Source organism: Vanacampus margaritifer, unplaced genomic scaffold, assembly GCF_051991255.1.
Source record: "Vanacampus margaritifer isolate UIUO_Vmar unplaced genomic scaffold, RoL_Vmar_1.0 HiC_scaffold_42, whole genome shotgun sequence".
Taxonomy (NCBI): domain Eukaryota; kingdom Metazoa; phylum Chordata; class Actinopteri; order Syngnathiformes; family Syngnathidae; genus Vanacampus; species Vanacampus margaritifer.
In genome coordinates, this window is record NW_027520752.1 from 166,458 (window position 1) to 188,060 (window position 21,603).

Below are 21,603 nucleotides of genomic sequence, written 5' to 3' on the forward strand. Positions count from 1 at the left end.
TTTTATTTTTTTTGTACATTTAGAACAGATATAAAATTTGTGATTAATCGTGAGTTTGTAGTAAAGTCATGCGATTAATTACGATTACAAATTTTAATCACCTGATGCCCCTAATTTTTAATAATCTTTTCTTTATTTTTCTTTATTTTTTTTAATAATCTTTTTTTTTTAAAGAAAATTAAAGATTATTAAAAATTAGGGGCGTCAGGCGATTACAATTTTTAATCGTAATTAATCGCATGACCTTACTAGTTAACTCACAATTTATCACAAATTGTATATCTGTTCTAATACAATTTTAAAAAATTCTAGGTATTCATACTCTTGTTAACAAAAGTGGGGAAAATGTTAAACTAATCGAAATAGTTCAAATGAATTTTTGACGTCTATAGCCGTCGATGGCAGTGAATGAGTTAACTTATATTTTACTGCAATATTTACACAAATTAATAATTTTTTAAGGCATTTTGCCTAGATGCTACTTTCTAAATTTATTTTTAAATCTCACGTACCTCCATTTGAGAAAAAACATCTTTTATGTAACTGCTCCATTAGGTTCTCAAAAATAAAGCGCTCATGAAAAATTAATGTACTGAAAATTGCACTCCCCCTTACCAACGAGGTATTGACAATTCCAAACATCTGGGGCATTTCTTATATTTCCGCTTCATTTCCACGGTACAGCCTGGTATTGTATTGCTTTTGCCTGTGTCTAGCATACAAACCAGGCATGTTGTTATAGTAGTCAAACAACATTTGATCACATTTTCAAATCAAATTACAGCGACTCAAAGTCCAATGCTTTTCCATGAGCGGAGAGCGTCCTTTCACTGAGGATAAATGTTGCATTCGGGGAAGTTGGAAATCAGATTTATCCCACTTGGATTGTGTTAGTTCCGACCTCAAAGCGTTCGAGGCAAATGAAAATACAAGACATATGTTCACATCACACAATGTGATTTGGAATGCCTGCGTTAACCAGAACAACAAATAATTCATTGGAATCAGCCATTTTTTGTTGTTTACATTTGCCCCAAACACTTGGGGCAAATGAGGGCGGAACTGGGACACTTCAAGTAGGTGTTGAAGAAAATAATATTTTTCTTCGCGTGTTCGTTTTCTTTCGGATAGTGAGAATGTTGATTATCTGAATACAGGCTGGAGATCGGTGAACAGTTCCTTCGAAGGTTTTATTTCTACAGAATATTCCGGCCACAAGCGAGCTCCCAGCAATGGTGGCAGCGTCTCGCAAGTGCGAAGTTACAGCGGACTCACAACATTCTTATACTATCTTGAAGTAGCGGTACCACAAAGCCTCCACCAATGAGATAAGACTTTAAAAAGACATCATTGATTACAGACACTTCAACCACAGACAATGGCCCATTGTTGTGGAAATAGATTAAGTCTGTTAGATTACCTCTTTTTGTAATCTTTTGCGTGTTCAAATAAATCAGAGTTGAGATCTCGTGAAGAGGGTCCTTGCAAGGTTTTTTAATCAGAAAGTTTCTGATGACACAAAGGAATTTCACCAAGCCATGTTTCTGTCCAAATGTGTGTCGTCTCTCTCAGACACGGGACTTTTATTAGAAAAAACAATGTTTCCCAGGAAACTGCCTCTCCCCTCCCAGTATGCTAGCTCGTCCTTGATTTTTCAAAAAACGGATTTCTAACGAACATAAACTAGACTTAGATAAATAAAATAAAAATAGATATCTAGACTTAGATAAATAAAAGAAACGTATTAACTTTCTCATTTCTGGGAAAAGAGAACAGATAACAAAGAGGACAAAAGCATGACTCATCAACCTATATTGAGTTAACAGTTATATCTACATCTTCACAACTTTAACTAAATTCAAAAGAGGTAAAATATAAAATGAAATAGTAAAATGTTAACAGGTCCCAGTCATGACGATAAGACTTTAAAAACATTATTGATTACAGACACTTGGCAGAAATTGCGACATCACTCACAAAGACACATCCACAGATACGATCATGCATCGGTCGTGGTCCCATCACGACAAACGTGGGACAACATCATGTCTACCATATTTCTGACAATGACCCGAGGTGGGTGGACGTTGTGAGGCTGTTGGTGCGCCACGCACATCTGCCAGGCGTCCACCAGCATAACGTTGAGATCCTTGAACATGGCACGCAGCACGACGTCCAGTTGCAGCGCAAACCAGTCGCTGAAGATCAGGCTGAGCTCCTGATCCAGTGCCCTAGGGTTGGGCGTGCGGACCACAACCGCCGTCCCTGGGGCCCGGTTCAGCAGTCGCACCACCGCCTTGCGGATATGCCGGAGGCGGTGTATGTACACCTCCACAGGGAACGGACTGAAGTGAGCCCAGAGGCTGAGCGCCACAACCGTGTTGGGACCGCCGGTCAGGCCGTCCAGCTCGTTGGCGATGTAGCGTATCTTGTGTGCCACAGCATTGGCCTTGGAGACGATGGGCGGGCCGTGGAAGTGGTACTTGAGCAGAATGTTGTGGGTGCTGTCCAGCGCCATGAAGGGCCCCACCTTTATTGTACTCTCCTGTTTGAATTCCTTCATTCCTGCAGAGCAGAAGAAAATAAAGCTACATGAGAGGAAACTACTGGTCAAGATCAAGTGGCGGTTCAGCATCTTTAACAAGACATTTGGACGTCATCACAAACACTGCCAAAAGTGTAATAACTGTGTCACTCATCCAGAGTCACATACATGTAAATACCTCTTTAATATAGTGACTTGACGTACCACTTCTACTATATGCACTAAAAACATAAAATATTATGGCATTATTTCAAGGAAACACTACACAACAAACCCCAACAGTCTTGAAAAACAATTTTATAGTCTCAGTTGATAGGGTGTAATCACTATCATCATCAACTGCTTACAGATAAACCAAACTTCATTTATTTCTTAAATAAAATATTTATTGAGCATTGACAGTACATTTTTGATACAATCCATACAAAGGAAATAACTAATGCACACCATTTTTAATTAATTATTTGTTTGTTCAAAAATCATCTCCCATTCCCCTCAGTAACACTTGTGATTGTGTTTTGCCTCTTTTATGTGTTATTATTGTACAGACAAGGTTCAATATAGTTATATTGTTTATATTTGTGAATTAAAGTTTTGCTACTTTTGGTATTAAATTAATGTAACTCAGTGACACCCTTAGTAACAAAGGCAGGCAGTCTGTGTTATAACATAATGGCCTATGTAAGGAGCATTGGAGTTACAGTTGATTGACAATGACACAGTCAATGACACAGTCAATGACACAGTCAATGACACAGTCAATGACACAGTCAATGACACAGTCAATGACACAGTCAATTTAAGATGATGGGAATATTCTTGATTTCAAAACGAATGTTTGGGCTGCTTCCAGCATGATTTTAAAATGATTTGTGGCCCAAACTATAGGGCGGCCCACCGGGAATTGTCCCGGGCCTCCAGATGGCCCAGTCCGGGCCTGGTGTAAAGGAAAAGTTAATAAATAAATCAATGTAAATAATGACACTGTGTTAATGAAAATACTATTCATATATTATTTTAAAATAGGTAAAAGGATAAAATAGCAAATAAAAAATGTGGAATTGTGAGCTGTATTGATTATGTAAAGCAGGAAAGCTCAGATGTCTGATTCTTGTGGCACAGTATGTCGTGCAGGTCAACAACCTTTTTGAAAACGAGAGCTACTTCTTGGGATTAATACAAAGGGTTTGAAACACACTTGTGAAATAACAAATGTGCTCAAATTACCTATAATAATTATGCCTCTTTATTAATAAATAATTATTTTTATTGGATGTGAAGACACCACACCAATCATGTTTTTAAAATCGTGATTTTTCATAATAATTAGGAAATGTAAAAAGGCAACACTTTATACTGTAGCGATGTGTAAACCTGTAGCGACTTTAACATGTAACAATGTCATTTCACATAATTCTGGAAATGATTATGTTGTGGAATGATGCCGTTTTTGTGCCTATATGCCAATACAAATATGGAACAATAAGGTGGATGGTTTGATAGGTGGAATGACGAAGAGGTCCAGGCAAGCATTTAAAGGACAAGCACCTCCAGAGAAAATCAGCAAAGAAGAATGATAGGGTTTACCAGCTTATCACTGACAATTCTGTAAGTTATTTGATTGGTGATTTATTAGGGGAAAAAAACATTTGTATTATTTGATTCCCTCACCAAATGTGAATCATTAAGGAAATCAGCAAGGAATCAGATACATAAACAGCATCAATAATGGAAGCAGAATCACAAAATTCTTATCAATTCTCATCCCTATTTCTAAGTTTGTGCTCAAGTACATTTCAGATATTGTAATTTTTTTTATTGACAAGGGGCTGATTCAATTCATTTCTATGTTTACACTTTTGTTTCCCACCACTGTCCACCATTCAGCCATTAAGACACACTCACCTGGAAGAACAGTGACGAGGTACTCGAACCACTGGCGCATGGTGGAGTCGCCGTACAAGTAGACCAACTTGTTGGCCAAGCACTGAGTGATGGACAGCCCATCAACCTGGCGCTCGGTCACGCCACCCAACGGCCTCCAAATATCCTGGTAGTAGTATCCAGATGTTGCCAGCTTCACGGGATCCGGTATTTTACTGCCATTTTCTACATTGATGGCAGACACAATGTGGTGACTAATCGCCATCCCCCAAAAGTGAGAGTTATAATTCTGTAGGTCAACAGTACCTTTCTTTGAAGGCAGCACGACGATGGTGTCCGATGTGGAAGCATGGATGGGATATTTAAGGTTCACGCCTCTGATGTCAAAAAGTGGATTACAACAGAATTAACAACAATTAGATACTACAATGATATTTGTACAAAGAGAGTGAGCTATTCCAACGGTACCAGCCACAATCCTAAAACCTAAATCCCATCCATCAGTGCTACTGCCTCCGTGACCCGACCCCGGATAAGCGGTAGAAAATGGATGGAACACTTTAAAAACAGTTGGGCCAAATATAACTCAGCTATGGGTCAAAAATGGACCGATCCTCAACTTGGGTCGATTTGACCCAACTTTGAGTCAAGAAATGGGTCTTTCAGTGTAAAACAACTCATAAATATTGGTCAGATCATTTACTTGGGTCAAAAATATAGGTCATTTTGTATAAAACAACCTAAAAAGTTGGGTCAAATTGACCCATTAAGTGGATCGGTCCATTGTTTATCCATAATTGGGTTACTTTTGACCCAACTGTTTTCAGAGTGTATTGCAATGGTACCAGCCAAATCCTCCTTCGATGACACTCGGAAGTCATAAAACAGAAATAGAAATACTAGATTGTTTTGTTTCAGATTTTCGGTTATGAAACCAAGTGCTGTTTAGAAGTACTTTAGAGATGACACTTACAATAACCTAAATGTGATTTTTGGGTCAACAGCTTGTTCTGTTTGGATTACCTTTGGAACAGCTTATGTCAAATATTTATTGAGTGTACAAACTTCTGAAAGAGCAAAGCCTCCTTGTTGGTGATGATGTTTTTGAGGGGGCTTTCCATGAAGTGGTTGTTTCTGGTGTCACAGCTGAGCATTTTGGGCTTGTAGCAATACCAAGCATCACCAGTGTGAAGGTCCGTGTAGTTACACAGTGGCCCCTTGTCTTGCGGCAGGCACAGGTTGCACCCCATCTTCTCAGACTGCTCTCCTTGGTGAAAGATGCTGGAGAAGTACACTCGATCGGGCCGTTTCTCCCTCAGTCGCTGCAGCACGGCGATGGCCTCGTTCGAGTGTACCATCATGACCTCGACCTGAGCAGAGCCCTCCCACAGAAGCGGGAATCGAGCGGAATAAAGTCCGTTCTTGTGGTCCAGCACCTCCCCGGCCACGCCCGCTTTGTATTTTGGGGAGTGCAACCGAGCCAACAGCAAATCGCCGCCGTAGCGCTTGGGTTGGCCTTTGAAGTCGTGCAGGTGGATCTGCACTTCCAGCTGGTCGCCCACGTACCAACTGTGGTTGTTTTGGGAGGTTACGATGGTGAACAGGCTGTGGGCCAGGTCACTCGTCTGGGACAGGTTGAGTGGTTCGGAGCCAGAGGGCGGCCGGGGCCAGGCGATGGAGTCCAACAGGTTGCGTTCCTCAAGCTCTTCTTCAGTGGACAGTGGCTGGTACAGATGAGGACAGAAGGTGCGCTGGTGGGGAAATGTTGGGAGGTTTTTAAATGGATTTGATGATTGGTTCCGGTTCTGGACCTTGTACGGTGGTGACACTGTGTGGTACTTCCAACTCTGAAAAGATCACATGTCAAGCATATATAGTTACATTTGCTGTTTTGTTTATTAACTGTGCACACTGCAGAGTGGCGGACTTTCTCATGTGTGACGTATGGCTGGGCAATTAATCAAAATGTGGTTAAGATTTACACGTGCATGGGTGTGTATGTTTGTATGTGTGTGAGTCCCACCTCCCACAGTTGGGTAGGGCCACGGCTGCACAAGGTGCAGGCAATAGCAAATAGTTGGCTGTCAATTAGGCTGGAAGTCCATTAAAAACAGAAATGCACTGCAACCAAAACACAGCAAATGCAAAATATACCAAAAACAACAAAAATAAAAAGCAAGATTACAAAACTCGAGCATGAAAAAAAAATACTTCCACCTTATGACAGCCCTGTTCCTACATATGCTTTGCACTTTGAAGTGGTTATTAACCTTCGTCTTGTGTTAACTTTCTGTTACCATCTCTTATGTTAACGGGTCGGTTTCGACCCGTGTCTTAAATCAGCTGTAAAATATAATAAAAACAAGTAGATATCATCCAATTTATTTCTCATCTCTTGGTTGGCTTGTTAGTCTCCCTTATCCATGAAAATATTAGTTTTAATGTTGTTGGTGTGGGCTTCTGGGCCTTTTTTGTCAGTATACCCCTCGATTTCAATTAAAAAAAAATTAGAACATAAACACCAAGAGAATCATATAAATAAATACAAGGTTGTTGTGTTACCTGACTCTTACTGGGGGCTATTAGAACACATCTCTTAAATTAATTTGTTTTATTTATTTATTAATTTAAATATTATTGACTATAGTAACATCTATGGTGTTACGGGTCGATTTCGACCCATGTATATTTACTTCAAGAAAAATGCAAAAAAGTATTTTTTCAGCAGTAGAACTTTAATATAAACACAAAATGAAAAGCAAGTGATATTGTGACCCTGCAGTCCAGTAGTCATATCGAGGACCACACGTTTTCCTTGTTTTTTTCTCAGGAATGCCACTCACAGCTTTGCCTGTGTAAATCTGTAGTTTCCATGCATAACATAATACTAAAAGGTTATGGGTTATGAAATTGCATGGCAAAAGTTCACCCAGGTCCATGTCATTGTGTATCAGTACCATGTGTGGAGCACCAGAGGGCATCCAGCGGAATGATTGTAAACAGGAGGAGAACATACGTCTCTTGAGTTGTCTTTGCCGCCTCGGTGGACAGACTGGAGATGACGCTCATGTTTGAGAAATGTCTTGAAACAATTCAAACATGCGTGGGAAAATAAGGAAGCACGTTTTAAAGCAGCGTTTCACAGGTTGGTCTCATCCCACGTGGGGTCGTTCATGCTCTTCAACACCCTCCTGACAACCTTCTCCAGATCTTTGCGGGCCCTCTGCTCTTCCTCAAGCGACCTTTTCATCTTCTTGTTGTCCTACACAGGGACAGCAGAACGTGCATCCTTAATTCGTATTTTTCATTATAGAGGCGTGTTGAACTATATATACAACGGGGAACATACAGTAATGCCTTGAGATACGAGTGACCTGACTTGCAAGTTTTTGAAGATTCATTTCACCGATTTTTAGGTTTTTGTCTTGTGAGCCAAAATTTGATATGCGAGTGCTATATTGTGGCAGTGAACTCAACTCACTTCACAACATGCAGCAATTTGGCAGGTAGTGAACAATTCTTGGAAAAGCGCCTTCCAGCTGTTTAGTGCCACACCAGTTGAAGTGTATTGTCAAACGAATCATAAAACAGATTACATGTGTACAAGGTTTCGCTTAATACTAACAACAAAAACACGAATGATGGGCTATCAAATAGCATCAGTGTCGCAGTGTTACAATCCTTTCAGTAAAGTATATTTGAATACAAATAGCAAAGCAACTTATTTGAAATTCATGAAAATGGCTCCAATTTTCATTGTGGGACCACTAGGTGGCACAATGCAACGTGTTACCGCAACTAGTAGACAGTGGACTGCTCCAAAGTCGATCATGAGAGGTGTAGGGAGAAAAAAAGACGGCTTTGTGTGTGTGTGTGTGCGTGTGTGTGTGTGTGTGTGTGTGTGTGTGTTTTTAAAGAAAACTGGTAAGACTCTGCACTTGCAAACCGGAGACTGGTCATGGCATGGGTTCCATCCCCACCTCAATTAAAAACAAAACAACAACAACAAAAAGTCGATCAAAGGAGCAAAAAAGGTTGGCCTTGGAATATTGTCATTCATTTGTAAAGTAAGACTTCAAAAAATAGTTTTTTTTTTGTTCTATTTTCTACCCATACAGAGGCAGCATATGTTAAATGGTTATGACGTGTGAAATTTTTTAGTAAACTTTGCATATTAATTACATCTCTCGAGGCCAGGCTGAGTGTCCCCTTTTTTGGAAAACAAAATATGTTCACCCACAATTTTTTTTTAAACTTACATTTGGGATTTTCCTCCAAGATGTGCTCCAAAATATATATATTTTCAAATTTACATAATTAAAAAAACAAACATAAAAAAAAAATGCAGAACCTGAGTGCCACCCACATGGTGAAAAGGTGTAGTGGGATGCTGGTTAACTACTGCAGCTAAAGTTTCTCCTGCCAGTGTGCACAGAAACTCTGAGCTGCTACCGGACACTTTATCTCAAGCAAGCATATCATTAAAGTGGGAAAATACAGAGAAAACATGCTAACCGCTAAAGCTATGTAGTTACAGTACATGTAAGGTAGCCAATCAATAGATTGTGTAGTAGAAGTGTATTTCTATTAATTGTATACGGTTTAATTTTTCCAGACTCTTTTATTTGAGAATTTACTGCTTAGGAGTAAGAAAATATGTTTCATTCAAACTCAGATATTTTGCATTTGAGACAACATTTGAGAATGTTCAAATCTTTTTTGAACAATGTCTTGTACAGTTAAAAAAAAAAAAAAGGATCGATTTGTTCAGTAATTACCTGTTTTAGCTCTTGTACCTCATCCCTCAGGGCATACACCACATCCACAAGGCTCCTTGTAAGAAAGAAAGAAAAAATAATCAGCTTTACTATTGCTTGTGGGTTTCCAAAAATAGTTAGATTTTTTTTTAGTTTTCCAAATTTTTCTTTAAAATTCATTAGTTAAATTTTTGGCATGGATTTTGTTTTATAGTATATAAGTATAGGTCACACTTTTTTTTCATAGTTCGGCTAGTCATGTACCTCATATTCAAGTGCGATTTGTTTATTTTAAAATTAAGAGTTTGGACTGTCATCCGAAGTCCCCGTCCTGAATCGTGTTGACTTTCTTTTGGCAAATACTTTTGGTGCATTAACTCCGTATTTGCCAAAACACTGTAATAAAGTGTACCTGCACTCTAAAAAGAGAATTGTTGAAACAATTTAACTCATTCGCTGCCATTGATGACTATAGACGTCAAAAATTAATTAAAAGTATTTCTATTTAAAAAAAAAAAAATCCCGTTTTTGTTAACAAGAGTATGAAAACCTAGAATTTTTTTGTGTACATTTAGAACAGATGTCAAATTTGTGATTAATCGTGAGCTAACTAGTGAAGTCATGCGATTAATTACGATTACACATTTTAATTGCCGGATGCCCCTAATTTTTAATAATCTTTTCTTAAATATATATATATTTTTTTTAAATATTATTATTAAAAATTACTCACAATTATTCCCAATTGTTTATATCTGTTCTACTACAAGAAAAAAAATCTAGGTTTTCAAACTCTTGAAAAAATAAAATAAAAATTGCTAAAATTTATTTTTGACGTCTATAATCGTCAATGGCAAAAACAAACCAAGTACCAGCAACAACAAGCTCATTTGTACTTCTATACTTATTTTGACAGGGTGGGGATTATTCCGTTTTTGTTTCCCAGGATATTATTTCTCTCTCCATTACAATTACAGTATAGGCTGATTGCCAGTTGTGTTAATTAGATGATGACAGACAGCCAATAGTTCATTTGCTTACTAGGGAGCTTGCAACGCTGCTCTACTGTTTGATTGTAATATTTTACAATTGGCCACCAGGTGTCGCTGTGGGGAAATGTTTCGAACATTCCAAAAGAGCGATTCTTTTTGTGAATCAATAGTTCCAAATGATTTGATCGTTTCAATGTTCCATTTCTGCCATCCCTACTGTCCGTTCCTTCCTTTTCTCCCCTTGTGTCCATCTAACCGAGTCTTTAAAAAGGCACTGCGCAAACCACCGATTGGTTAAAAGGAAAACTGGTTGGGTAGGGCCACGGCTGCACAAGGTGCAGGCAATAGCAAATAGTTGGCTGTCAATTAGGCTGGAAGTCCATTAAAAACAGAAATGCACTGCAACCAAAACACAGCAAATGCAAAATATACCAAAAACAACAAAAATAAAAAGCAAGATTACAAAACTCGAGCATGAAAAAAAAATACTTCCACCTTATGACAGCCCTGTTCCTACATATGCTTTGCACTTTGAAGTGGTTATTAACCTTCGTCTTGTGTTAACTTTCTGTTACCATCTCTTATGTTAACGGGTCGGTTTCGACCCGTGTCTTAAATCAGCTGTAAAATACAATAAAAACAAGTAGATATCATCCAATTTATTTCTCATCTCTTGGTTGGCTTGTTAGTCTCCCTTATCCATGAAAATATTAGTTTTAATGTTGTTGGTGTGGGCTTCTGGGCCTTTTTTGTCAGTATACCCCTCGATTTCAATTAAAAAAAAATTAGAACATAAACACCAAGAGAATCATATAAATAAATACAAGGTTGTTGTGTTACCCGACTCTTACTGGGGGCTATTAGAACACATCTCTTAAATTCATTTGTTTTATTTATTTATTAATTTAAATATTATTGACTATAGTAACATCTATGGTGTTACGGGTCGATTTCGACCCATGTATATTTACTTCAAGAAAAATGCAAAAAAGTATTTTTTCAGCAGTAGAACTTTAATATAAACACAAAATGAAAAGCAAGTGATATTGTGACCCTGCAGTCCAGTAGTCATATCGAGGACCACGCGTTTTCCTTGTTTTTTTTCTCAGGAATGCCACTCACAGCTTTGCCTGTGTAAATCTGTAGTTTCCATGCATAGCTGTTTTTTGCATCGCAGGCTGCCCAGATTTTTATGCCGTACTTCCCTGGCTTACTGGGTATGTATTGCCGGAAGGGGCGTTTTCCTCGGTAAGGGACAAGACGTTCATCGACTGTCACCTCTGGCCCTGGGTTGAACATCAGTGGAAGGAGTTGCGTCCATCTCTCCCAGACATCCCTGATGGGGGCAAGCTTGTCAGAAATTGCTCTGATATTTCAGTTGTCAAATCTGAGGACTCTTGATATCATTCGAAAGGTCTGAAGTGACATTGTTGCCCGGAAAATATTTCTGCCTGTCGATGCGTCCCAGAGACTATCAGTGGCCTCATTGCAGGATCACCAATGTAAGCATCCAGATATTCCTCATCAATGTCTTTCCACATGTCGTCATGGACTTTTTTTCCTTCAACGTTTGTCATAGCCATGATGACTCTTTTTAGTGACAATGGCATGAATAGCTCGAAACATGTCCCGATGTCACTGACTCTTGTCACAGCAAATTGTGATTCCAGGGGTCATTTTTATGACATTTGCAGCAGCTGCCCTGCCATGTACATCATGAGGTACTGAGCTCCAAAAGATCTTATCATTTTTGGATTTGAATCTTTCAGTGGGAGGAGCTTCACCACCAGTGACCTCCTAATCAGACTCATCAGATATGTCTGTGTCTTCTGGTTGATACTCCACATTGTCTTCCTCCTCAGAAACTGTGTCCTCTTCCTCATTTTCATCAAAAAGATTATCCAGAACTTGGGTCGCTGAAAATCTTCTTCTCATGTTTGTATGCTGCAAATTGGAGATGTGCACTCTGCAAGTCAAATCCATCCTTCCATCCATCCATCCATCCATTTTCTTTACCGCTTGTCCTCACAAGGGTCGCGGGGTTGCTGGAGCCTATCCCAGCTGACTTCGGGCAGTAGGCAGGGTACACCCTGAACTGGTTGCCAGTCAATTGCAAGGCTCTGCAAGTCAAATGACCTTTCAAATGAATGAATTGACCTTACATGTCAGGACATGCCCATCTCTGTTAGTTTTGTTTTTGTGCAGGTGTACTGGAAAACACGGCAAAATGAGAATCCCCTACAGCTCACAGGATTGGGAGAGGAGCTGGCTGTCAGTGTGTTGGCTGGCAGTGTAATTATGAATCCAGTTTTGGCTCTAATTATTGCTTTATAATCTTATTTTTATAACTGGGTCGAAACCGACCCTAACAACACAAATGTAACAATTTCAACCAGAGCATTTTAGAATATAGTAAAAAACTTTGTTTTTGTTTTATTTTGTTGAAATAGGGGTTCCTGACAAAGTCAAAAAGCCTTGATGCAATAAACTAATTTATATGGTTCTTTTATGCATGTTAAACCTAAAAACGGGTCGCTGCCGACCCTAACACAAGACGAAGATTCAGTCTTTTTGAAAAAACCAACCGGACGTGACTGATACATTTTTGGTGTGTCTCGATACATAGTTTGCGCCGTGGAAATTTTCTGATACCGGGGAAACAAAAAGAAAGAAACAAAAAAGCTCATATCAGCACCGATGGGTGTGTTTTTTGCTGAAGAAGCATTGAGAAGAACATTGAGAAGCATTCACATTTAACTTTTCAGCCTGATCTGCCAAATCTTTCAAAGGTAAGTAAAGATCTTGTGGATTTAATTTTGCTGTGTAAATTGATGAATTTATAGCTCACTGGTTTTGTTACATTAACTCATTCACTGCCATTGACGGCTATAGACGTCAAAAAATCATTTGAACTATTTCTATTAGTTTAACTTTTTTTTTTAAATTATTAAAAATTAGGGGCGTCAGGCGATTAAAATTTCTAATCGTTATTAATGGGATGACTTTACTAGTTAACTCACAAATTGTATCCTTTCTAAATGTACAATCATTATTTTCTAGGTTTTCATTAAAAAATGTTAAACTAATAGAAGTAGTTTAAATTAATTTTTTACCTTTCGTCGGGAGCCACTATCCTGCATGTTTCCCCTCCTCCAACACACCTGATTCAAATGTTCAGGATCGTTATGAAGCTTCCACAGAGCTTGCTGATGAGCTGATCATTTGAATCGAGTGTGATGAAGGAGGGAAACATACAACATGCAGGATAGTGGCCCTCGAGGATCGGCTTTGGACAAACCCTATCCTACCAACCCACATGGATGTCAACAGTGCATTAAAACAAAAAGCAAATAGAAAGTCAGCTGTGTTTAAGATTTTTGATGGATTGATCCTAAAAGCTAATTTAAACAAGCAGCTGTTTTATTTTAATTTTATGTTCAATACATTTGAATTTGTTTGCTTTCAAACATTTATTTAGATTCCTGACACAGTGAATCAGTAAGCATGATTAGGAGACGCAGGAACTTGGTGTTCTCCTTCATTTTCTTCCTGATCATCATCGTCATGATTGGGCGTGTTTACTACAGGAGGTATGCCCGTCACATCGCTTTTGCGCCATTATGCTGTATGTCATGTAACATTAGTTATACTCCATCTATCCGTTGCCATGGTGACCCGTCAAGGGGGTCCATTGTTGCGGTCTTTTTAAAGTCGTGCGGCACGAGCTTGACTCCAGGTGAAAGTACTCAGCGTTGATCAAATTAACTGAAAACAGCTATCCTGGAACCCAAAAACACAGTATCCTATCTCAGGGTAGGTCAACTCACTGTTCAGGGTTAGTCTCAGAGTTAGTTGAACCTGCTTTGTGAAATGGACCCCTGGTTTAGGATAAAACACTATCTAAATGCGCTCTATTTAGCAATATGATCAAATTGGATTTTTCATTCTTTGGATTACGACTTTTTTTTTTTTGTAAAAGTACAATTGGTAGTAACCCATTCAAATGGATTCAGGGTTTGGTGGTTGTAATGCGCATTTGGTATCGAGGCGCTATATATGTATCATGTAAGAAAAAAAAGCTTGTTTTATTTTTATGTAACGTCTCTCTTTCTTGTGTCTACATTTAATGATAACGTTCATTAGCAAAGTCTCTCTTCCAAAACAAATCCCACCTGATCCAGCTGCAGACGTCTGGTGAGTGCAAACACTTGCACAAGCGGTCTCGCTTTTTCTTGCCATAACAAAGCAGACAAAGGCGGCCTAAAACTATTGTTGCTGATGTTGCAGCTCCAACCTGAGCAGCTGTACTCACGGGGTCGAGATGGCCATCATCACACAGGAAAACACACCTGTGGGAACCGTGATTCACTACTTAGACGACTGGATGCTGACCGTGACGCCAGATATCTTCAAAACCTTTGTGAAGGTACGCTGACAAATAAAAAATGGGGGGGGGGGGGGGAGAATTAAAAACAAATGTATTGCTCCTAGAAGTGAAATAAAATTGTATGTGAATAAAATGTAAAAAAAAAAAAAAACTTTCTCAAAGATTAGATGCAATATTGTACTAAAAAGTTCAACATACTGAATTGTAAATCACAACAGCATAATTAAAACACACACTTCAAGAAGAAATAAAACATTTTTCAAATCAAAGTTCTCCAAATAGTAAGTCAAGCGTGCTCGCTTCGAACTATTTGTCGCTCTCAGTTGAAGATGACTATAAAACGGAAATACAACAAAAAAATGTCACATCCAAGACCTTGCTGCTCATCTTTACAGTATGAAAACAACACTGACCTTGATGCTCGTTGATTTCCAGAAGCATCCGTTCTCCACGGAGATGTACGACAAGTGCGCCGTGGTCGGCAGCGGCGGCATCCTGATCGACAGCGGCTGCGGAGAAACGATTGACTCGGCTCAGTTTGTGATCAGGTGCAATCTACCACCGCTGAACCACGTGTACGCCAAAGACGTAGGCTTCAAGACGGACCTCGTCACGGCCAACCTTGACGTCTTCGAACGCAGGTAATTCTGATGGCATCTTGTCACTTCTGCTTGTAAAGATTTCCAAATAGGAAATACTGGAAATATAAGTAATCCTTTCCATGGTGGCCATCTTATCTCATTCACTGCCATTGGCTGCTATATACATCAAAAATTCATTTTAACTATCAATTAGTTTAACATTCTTCCCACTTTTATTAACAAGAGTATGAAAACCTAGGGGGGTTATTGTACATTTAGAACACATATCAAATTTGTGATTAATCATGAGTTAACTAGTGAAGTCATGCGATTAATTATGCTTAAAAAAAATTATCGCCTGATGCCCCTATTTTTTAATAAACTTTTCTTTTTTTTTTTAAAGAAAAGATTATTAAAATAATAATAATTTAACGACCTGATGCTCCTAATTTTTGCTAAAAAAATTTTTTTAGATTATTACAAAATAATCATAATAATTAAAATTACTTCTTTTTTTTAAAGAGGAAGAAGCAAAGTTTATTAAAAATTAGGGGCGTCAGGCGATTCATTTTTTTTTTCGTAATAAATCACATGACTTGACTAGTTAACTCACGATTAATTACAAATTTTATATCTGTTCTAAATGTACCAAAAAAATTCCAAGTTTTCATACTCTTGTGAACAAAAGTGGAAAAAATGCTAAACTAATAGAAATAGTTCAAACGGATTTTTGACGTCTATAGCCGTCAATGGCAGTGAATGAGTTAAAAGTTACCTGCACAGCTGTATAATTACTATAATGCTTGGTTTGTTGTGATTTTATTATGATGGACTACTTGATCATCCTCCCCCATTTTAGTTAGTGAGTAGTAGCAGATAGTAGTTGGTTGGTTAGACGGTCAGTTAGTTAGCAGTAGGCCAGTAGCGTGGGTAGCTTGGTTTTACTGGTCGCTTGATAAAAGTGCTGCTCAATTCCAAGGTCCGGCAGATGGGCAAAATCTTGATGTGTGTGTCAGTTAGCAGCCACTTGTGTACCATATTCCTCGTCATGAGATGATTTTAGACTTCTGTGTCTCTGAGGGAGCAGTGGGCAGCTTTTGTTGTGGCTATTCTCACCGGAGCTTTCCCCCACAGGTACGAGTCTCTGTCGGGCTTGGGACCACAGCAGAAACTTGTAGAAGCAGTCCAGATCTACGGGAAGGCCCTGATGCTCCTTCACACCTTCTCCTACCGCTCTTACACACAAGTGTCAATGCGGGCGGCTCGCACCCTAAAAGACTTCAAAAGCCCCATTCGTGCCATCTCATTCAACCCCAACTACGTGCGCAATGTGTCGCGGTTCTGGGCCGCCAAAGGCCTCGCCGGCTATCAGCCCACCACGGGCATATTAATGGCCAGCCTGGCTCTGGAGCTGTGCTCCGAAGTTCACCTGTACGGCTTCTGGCCCTTTGACAAACACCCGGACGGACACACTCTCACCAAGCACTACTACAACGATCTCAAGCACTTAGCCGTGCATGATATGCCCATAGAGTTTGGACTGTTGTCCACGCTGAACAAGCAGGGCGTGCTTAGGCTTCACACTGAGGCTTGTCCAGCCAAGGAAAGGGTGTGACTCTTTAAAAAAAGGAGCTTGACCATGTCCATTTTTGACAAACACAAAATCAAAGTCATCTTTTAAGATTTCATAATTTTTACTGCATAACATTTTAACTCATTCACTGCCATTGACGGCTATAGACGTCAAAATTTTATTTGAACTATTTGTATTAGTTTAACTTTTTTTCCCACTTTTGTTAACAAGAGTATGTAAACCTAGAATGTTTTTATTGTACATTTAGAACAGATATAATATTTGTAATTAATCAAGAGTTAACAAGTGAAGTCATACGATTAATTCCGATTAAAATTTTGAATCGCCTGAATTTTTAAAATCTTTTTTTTTAAATCGCGTCAGGCGGTTAAATTTCTTAATTGTAATTAATCACATGACTTCAATAGTTAACTCACAATTAATCACAAATTTTATATCTGTTCTAAATGTACAATATTTTTTTTTCTAGATTTTCATACTTTTGTCAACAAAAGTGGAAAAAAATGTTAAACTACTAGAAATAGTTCAAATGAATTTTTGACGTCTATAGCCGTCAATGGCAGTGAATGAGTTAACAAATAACAAATTAAACTAGACTCTGTGTGAATGTCCGGATCCTCAAAATTAAAGGAAGTCACGTAGCAGAAAAGAGTGGCGCAGAAAAGGCAATATTAAAAAGGAGTAGAGCTGACACGCCAAACGCACCCTAACTCAAATGTATAAATCATCATATAGAGCTCTGAAGTGCACATGCCTGATGGATATGACAGAGTAAGCAACACAAAATGCAACACAAAAACAATAGCCTATCATGTGTAAATAATGGTCCAATAGCAGGTTTGGCTGATCATGTTTCTACTCGTATTTTAATGTTGTGGTATCTCGTATTTGTTGGGAACAGTGGGTTACATTGAGGGGAAAACCACATGCTGCCCCACTACAAGGAAGAGATAGATAAAAAATATATAGTAATTACATTGAAAACAAAAATAGAAATGACTAGTTTTTAAATGTGACTGAAACTAAGATTTGCATTTGGTACCCAATTTTGTAAACCCTGCCTTGGCTAATAGTAATTCAAACACATTCTAGCACAAGGAAGTTCAATATTTGAGCTCTTCAAAAATAGACAAATTGTGTTGTACCTTGCCTTATCTCCTTATTTAGGCTTTATGTTTATAGAATATGACAGTTAGTCAAATCAATTTCTATGGCACCCTTGACTTTATGTATGTTTTCGTAATTGTTCAGATTTAGTCATTTTTATTTTTTTGATCATATACAACATAACTATCAACGTTGGTTATTGGAATGTTACGCTATTTTAGATTGATACATTAAAACATGTGAAATATCCATCTTCATTAAAACACTGCAAACTAAAGTGAGCCGGTCTGAGCCATGTGTTATGATTGGTGTCCTGTCTGACTTGTGGGGTTTTGTTTGCACCTTTACTCGTCATCCTGTTTGTTCCCTTCCTTGTGTCATCCAATCATCTCCCCCAGCCACTTGTGTCTTGTCCAGGTGTCTCTCGATGTCTCGTCAGTTGGCTTGTATTTAGTTCCCTGGTTTTGTTGGATCATTGTCGCTGTCACCACCGGTGTTTTGTTTGGTCTTTTCAGATCTTTGTTGGTTTTGTTCACCCAGTACCCCTGCTAGTGTTTTTGTTAAATAAATCGTGTTCAGTTTAACATGCATCCCTGCCGCGGTTCTCCTGCCTCCCTGCATTTGGGTCCTCCAACTCCACACGTGACACCATGAAACTCCAGGGCTGAAAATGAGTCTCAGTCCGGCCCTCTACAAATATCATATTCCAAACTCATTTTACAACATAACCCTTACAGGAAAGGCTTACCGATGCACGCACGCACGACTACTGAAGGGTATCCGAATCCAAAAGATTATGCCAAACACTTTGTTTCATAAACAATTCATTTCAATCGGAGTCTCTAAATGTACATATTATAGCACACAGGAGATTTTTGCCCCTAATGTTGCCATTTATTAACAAAAGACAAAAAAAACATTCGAAGACTATGAACAATCAACATCAGTGTTTAACATGAATGAAATTTGCATGCACACAATTGCTTCGTTTAAGGAATATGTCATATATTTTTGTTTCATTTTCCACACACCCTGTGAAAAAAAATGTCACTCCTACTAGCACTTTATTTACAACCACATAATGTTATTAATGTTATTAACGTTAGGGCATATATAGCAGTAAGCTAACAAACCAAACCAACCAGCTCGCTGTTTAGTTCAAAACAAACATGACCACTGACGTTATGTCAAGTTTCATTTTTGGTTATCGGGAACTAACCAATAATAATAAAAAAAAAACATTTTTCCATATGAAATCAAGCAGAACCGAAACCCAATCAGAGCAAAGCTCATTTACATTTTGAATTATTGAATATCAAAGAGAAAATGGACCGTTTAAAATCCCTTTCTTCCGACCAATTGAAACAACTTGAAAATGGGCATCCTGCTCATTTTCAACCCATGAAAGGACAGCAAAGATTTAAAAATAATTGTACATAGATATGGTGTGGCACGTGAAAATAAATAGATTAACATATAGATGACAAAATTCATCAAGTTTGGCACGGTTAGGCTATGATCTTGGGTCAAGGGTGGCATCACAGTAACTCATTGCCTTGCCTGCGATGACTGCTTTCCCAAAACGTTAAAATGTATCTTTCTGTAACCTTGCAGAAATAGTGCTCCATTGCCTTCCTTTCTGGAATGTGATGACATGAACGGACCCCTCCACTTCGTAGCCACAAAAAGGTAAAGAGAAATGACAAGAACGGTCAGATCAGCTGTTTCATGACCTTGAATGAAGTGAAGTGGAGCAAAGTTTAGGAAAAAGAAGAGTCGGTCGAAACTGCTCTGGGTCCGATGGCATTACTTGTAACGTGTGGAAAGTTTAACATTGTTCAGAACAGATCACTGGCATATTAATAAATATGTCTCGGGTTCCAAGGTTACGCAAAGAGATGATTATTGTCCAGCTAGATACGAATCCATTTGTGCGCACGTGGGCGTGCGCGTGCGCGTGCGTGTGTTTCTGCAAGTCTTTCATGTTGTAATACGTAATATGTAACACGAGGCAGTCCTGAACAGGTGTGTTTTGAGTCTTGATTTGAAGGAGGAGAGAGAGTCACTGTTTCTGAGGTTCGGTGGCAGAGTGTTCCAGAGCTGGGGGGCCGAGCAACTGGTGGCTTTTTTTTTTGTATCCAACTCAGATAACCATGACAAAACCTTCAAAACTGAACATGCAATGAACAAAGCATACAACAATTAACCAATAACAGCAGTACTCAATAAAAGAGGACATGAAAAAGAAGCAGCTGTATCAAATTTAAAATGCTCTTTGAGAGTCACATCAAATTTGGTTTCTTGGCTTAGCTGTCACAATACTGGACTCTGCCTCTGTCTCTGGTGACAGGACTGTTGGATCTGGATGAGCACAAACATTGTAGGCCTAATCAATAACATTAAAAATGAACATAAGACGTCTAAATCATTTTTTTTAAAAAAACATAAAATGATTGTGTAACAGTTAATTCTACGCATAATACAGGACAATTGCCGACCCAGTACAAAAGCCCAACACAATCTGTACAAGTCTTCTTACTAGTAGCTCCAGCTTCATTCGGTTCCTTCTCCTAGACCTTCTCCTTCAATGAGGCCAACACACATTACCCCTCCTCCAAGAACGGGACCACCTCCTCACCACCAATATTTCTAGAGATGGGACAATGAAGCCTTGTGACGCTTTTGAGGCTTTCGGCTGATTGCTTTGGAAAAAGAGTCGAAGTTTCAAAGCCCCATAAAATAGATCGTACCGGTGACATCTGGTGGTCAGCTGGAGTCATAGCAGCTATAATCTTCAAAGTGATTCGCCTGATTGATTCATATTCCAACATAACACCAGTACATTCAGTCTTACGTCATAGCAGCTATAATCTTCAAAGTGATTCGCCTGATTTTATATTCCAACATAACACCAGTACATTCAGTCTTACATTTGTGTCTGTCTAATGATCATCAGGTACACATGGAAGGTGAACATAAAGTGAACCAAATATCTACATGAGGGAATTGTGCTTGTGCAACAGTGAAAATAAAGCAAATACCAGTATGTACATGAGGGAATTGTTCTTGTGCCCAACTTTTTATATTTATTTGTTTTACAAGTTCTTTTTCAAGAACAATATTTGCTCTATTGTGTTCGGCTTCAAGCGGCTTCTTCTCTGGCTGACAATTTCACCAGCCTTTGAGAAAATCCTCTCACAGGGGCCTGAAGATGCTGGTGGTGAGAGGTACTGCAGAGCCACTGGATACGTCATCAGCACGTGATCACGGAGGTGTCATCGGGGCTTTTGATACATTGTTTCGAGCAGTCTGTGTCACTCAGCTGACACATGCTCCGGAGTGTCAGTGTCAAACGTCCCATCTCTAAATATTTCCTCTACTAGTGGCCTTAACAGCTGATGTTTCTGCTGCTAGTGATAAATGTACATATAATCATAATAATGTTAACTATTGTGTTCTTAACATAGCAATTGATGTAAGAAAAAAAAAACACACACACACATAAATCACCCACCCCCCTCACCCACACACCCACACACCCACACACACGCGCGCGCGCGCACACACACACACACACACACGCGCGCACACACACACACACACACACACACACACACACACACACACACACACACACACACAGGTGCTTATGTGAAAGTAATCCAGCTCATTTGTCCACTTATCAAATAATATTCCTCAACTGCTACTAACTGTGATATGATCAAATCACAGATGTAGGTCTTCTTGATGATTTTT

General features: G+C 38.9%; 2 protein-coding genes across 7 annotated transcripts; one reads left to right on the forward strand and one right to left on the reverse strand.

The window, feature by feature from the left end:
* Positions 1-1,709: 1,709 nt before the first annotated feature.
* LOC144040863 (NXPE family member 3-like) lies at positions 1,710-20,627 on the reverse strand. 6 transcript variants are annotated; one of them, XM_077555221.1, is made up of 8 exons: positions 20,387-20,627; positions 14,979-15,074; positions 14,491-14,609; positions 13,292-14,409; positions 5,495-6,276; positions 4,736-4,806; positions 4,451-4,654; positions 1,714-2,565 (listed from the first exon to the last, which is right to left on the reverse strand). In XM_077555221.1, the coding sequence occupies exons 4-8, from the start codon at positions 13,316-13,318 to the stop codon at positions 2,000-2,002; spliced, it is 1,650 nt and encodes a 549-aa protein (XP_077411347.1). In that variant the 5' UTR covers positions 13,319-14,409; positions 14,491-14,609; positions 14,979-15,074; positions 20,387-20,627; the 3' UTR covers positions 1,714-1,999. The 6 variants fall into 6 exon arrangements, 2 of the variants coding, with proteins under 2 accessions (XP_077411345.1, XP_077411347.1); XM_077555219.1 differs by having other exon boundaries at positions 1,710-2,565; positions 4,451-4,806; XR_013289892.1 differs by lacking the exons at positions 1,714-2,565; positions 4,451-4,654; positions 4,736-4,806 and adding exons at positions 7,446-7,691; positions 9,208-9,262 and having other exon boundaries at positions 6,167-6,276; positions 14,351-14,409; positions 20,387-20,623.
* Positions 12,837-18,128, forward strand: LOC144040864 (alpha-2,8-sialyltransferase 8E-like). The gene is made up of 6 exons (XM_077555222.1): positions 12,837-12,967; positions 13,657-13,768; positions 14,322-14,372; positions 14,466-14,604; positions 15,001-15,206; positions 16,281-18,128. Exons 2-6 carry the CDS (start codon positions 13,683-13,685, stop codon positions 16,759-16,761), a joined length of 963 nt encoding a protein of 320 aa, XP_077411348.1. The 5' UTR covers positions 12,837-12,967; positions 13,657-13,682; the 3' UTR covers positions 16,762-18,128.
* Positions 20,628-21,603: the final 976 nt, after the last annotated feature.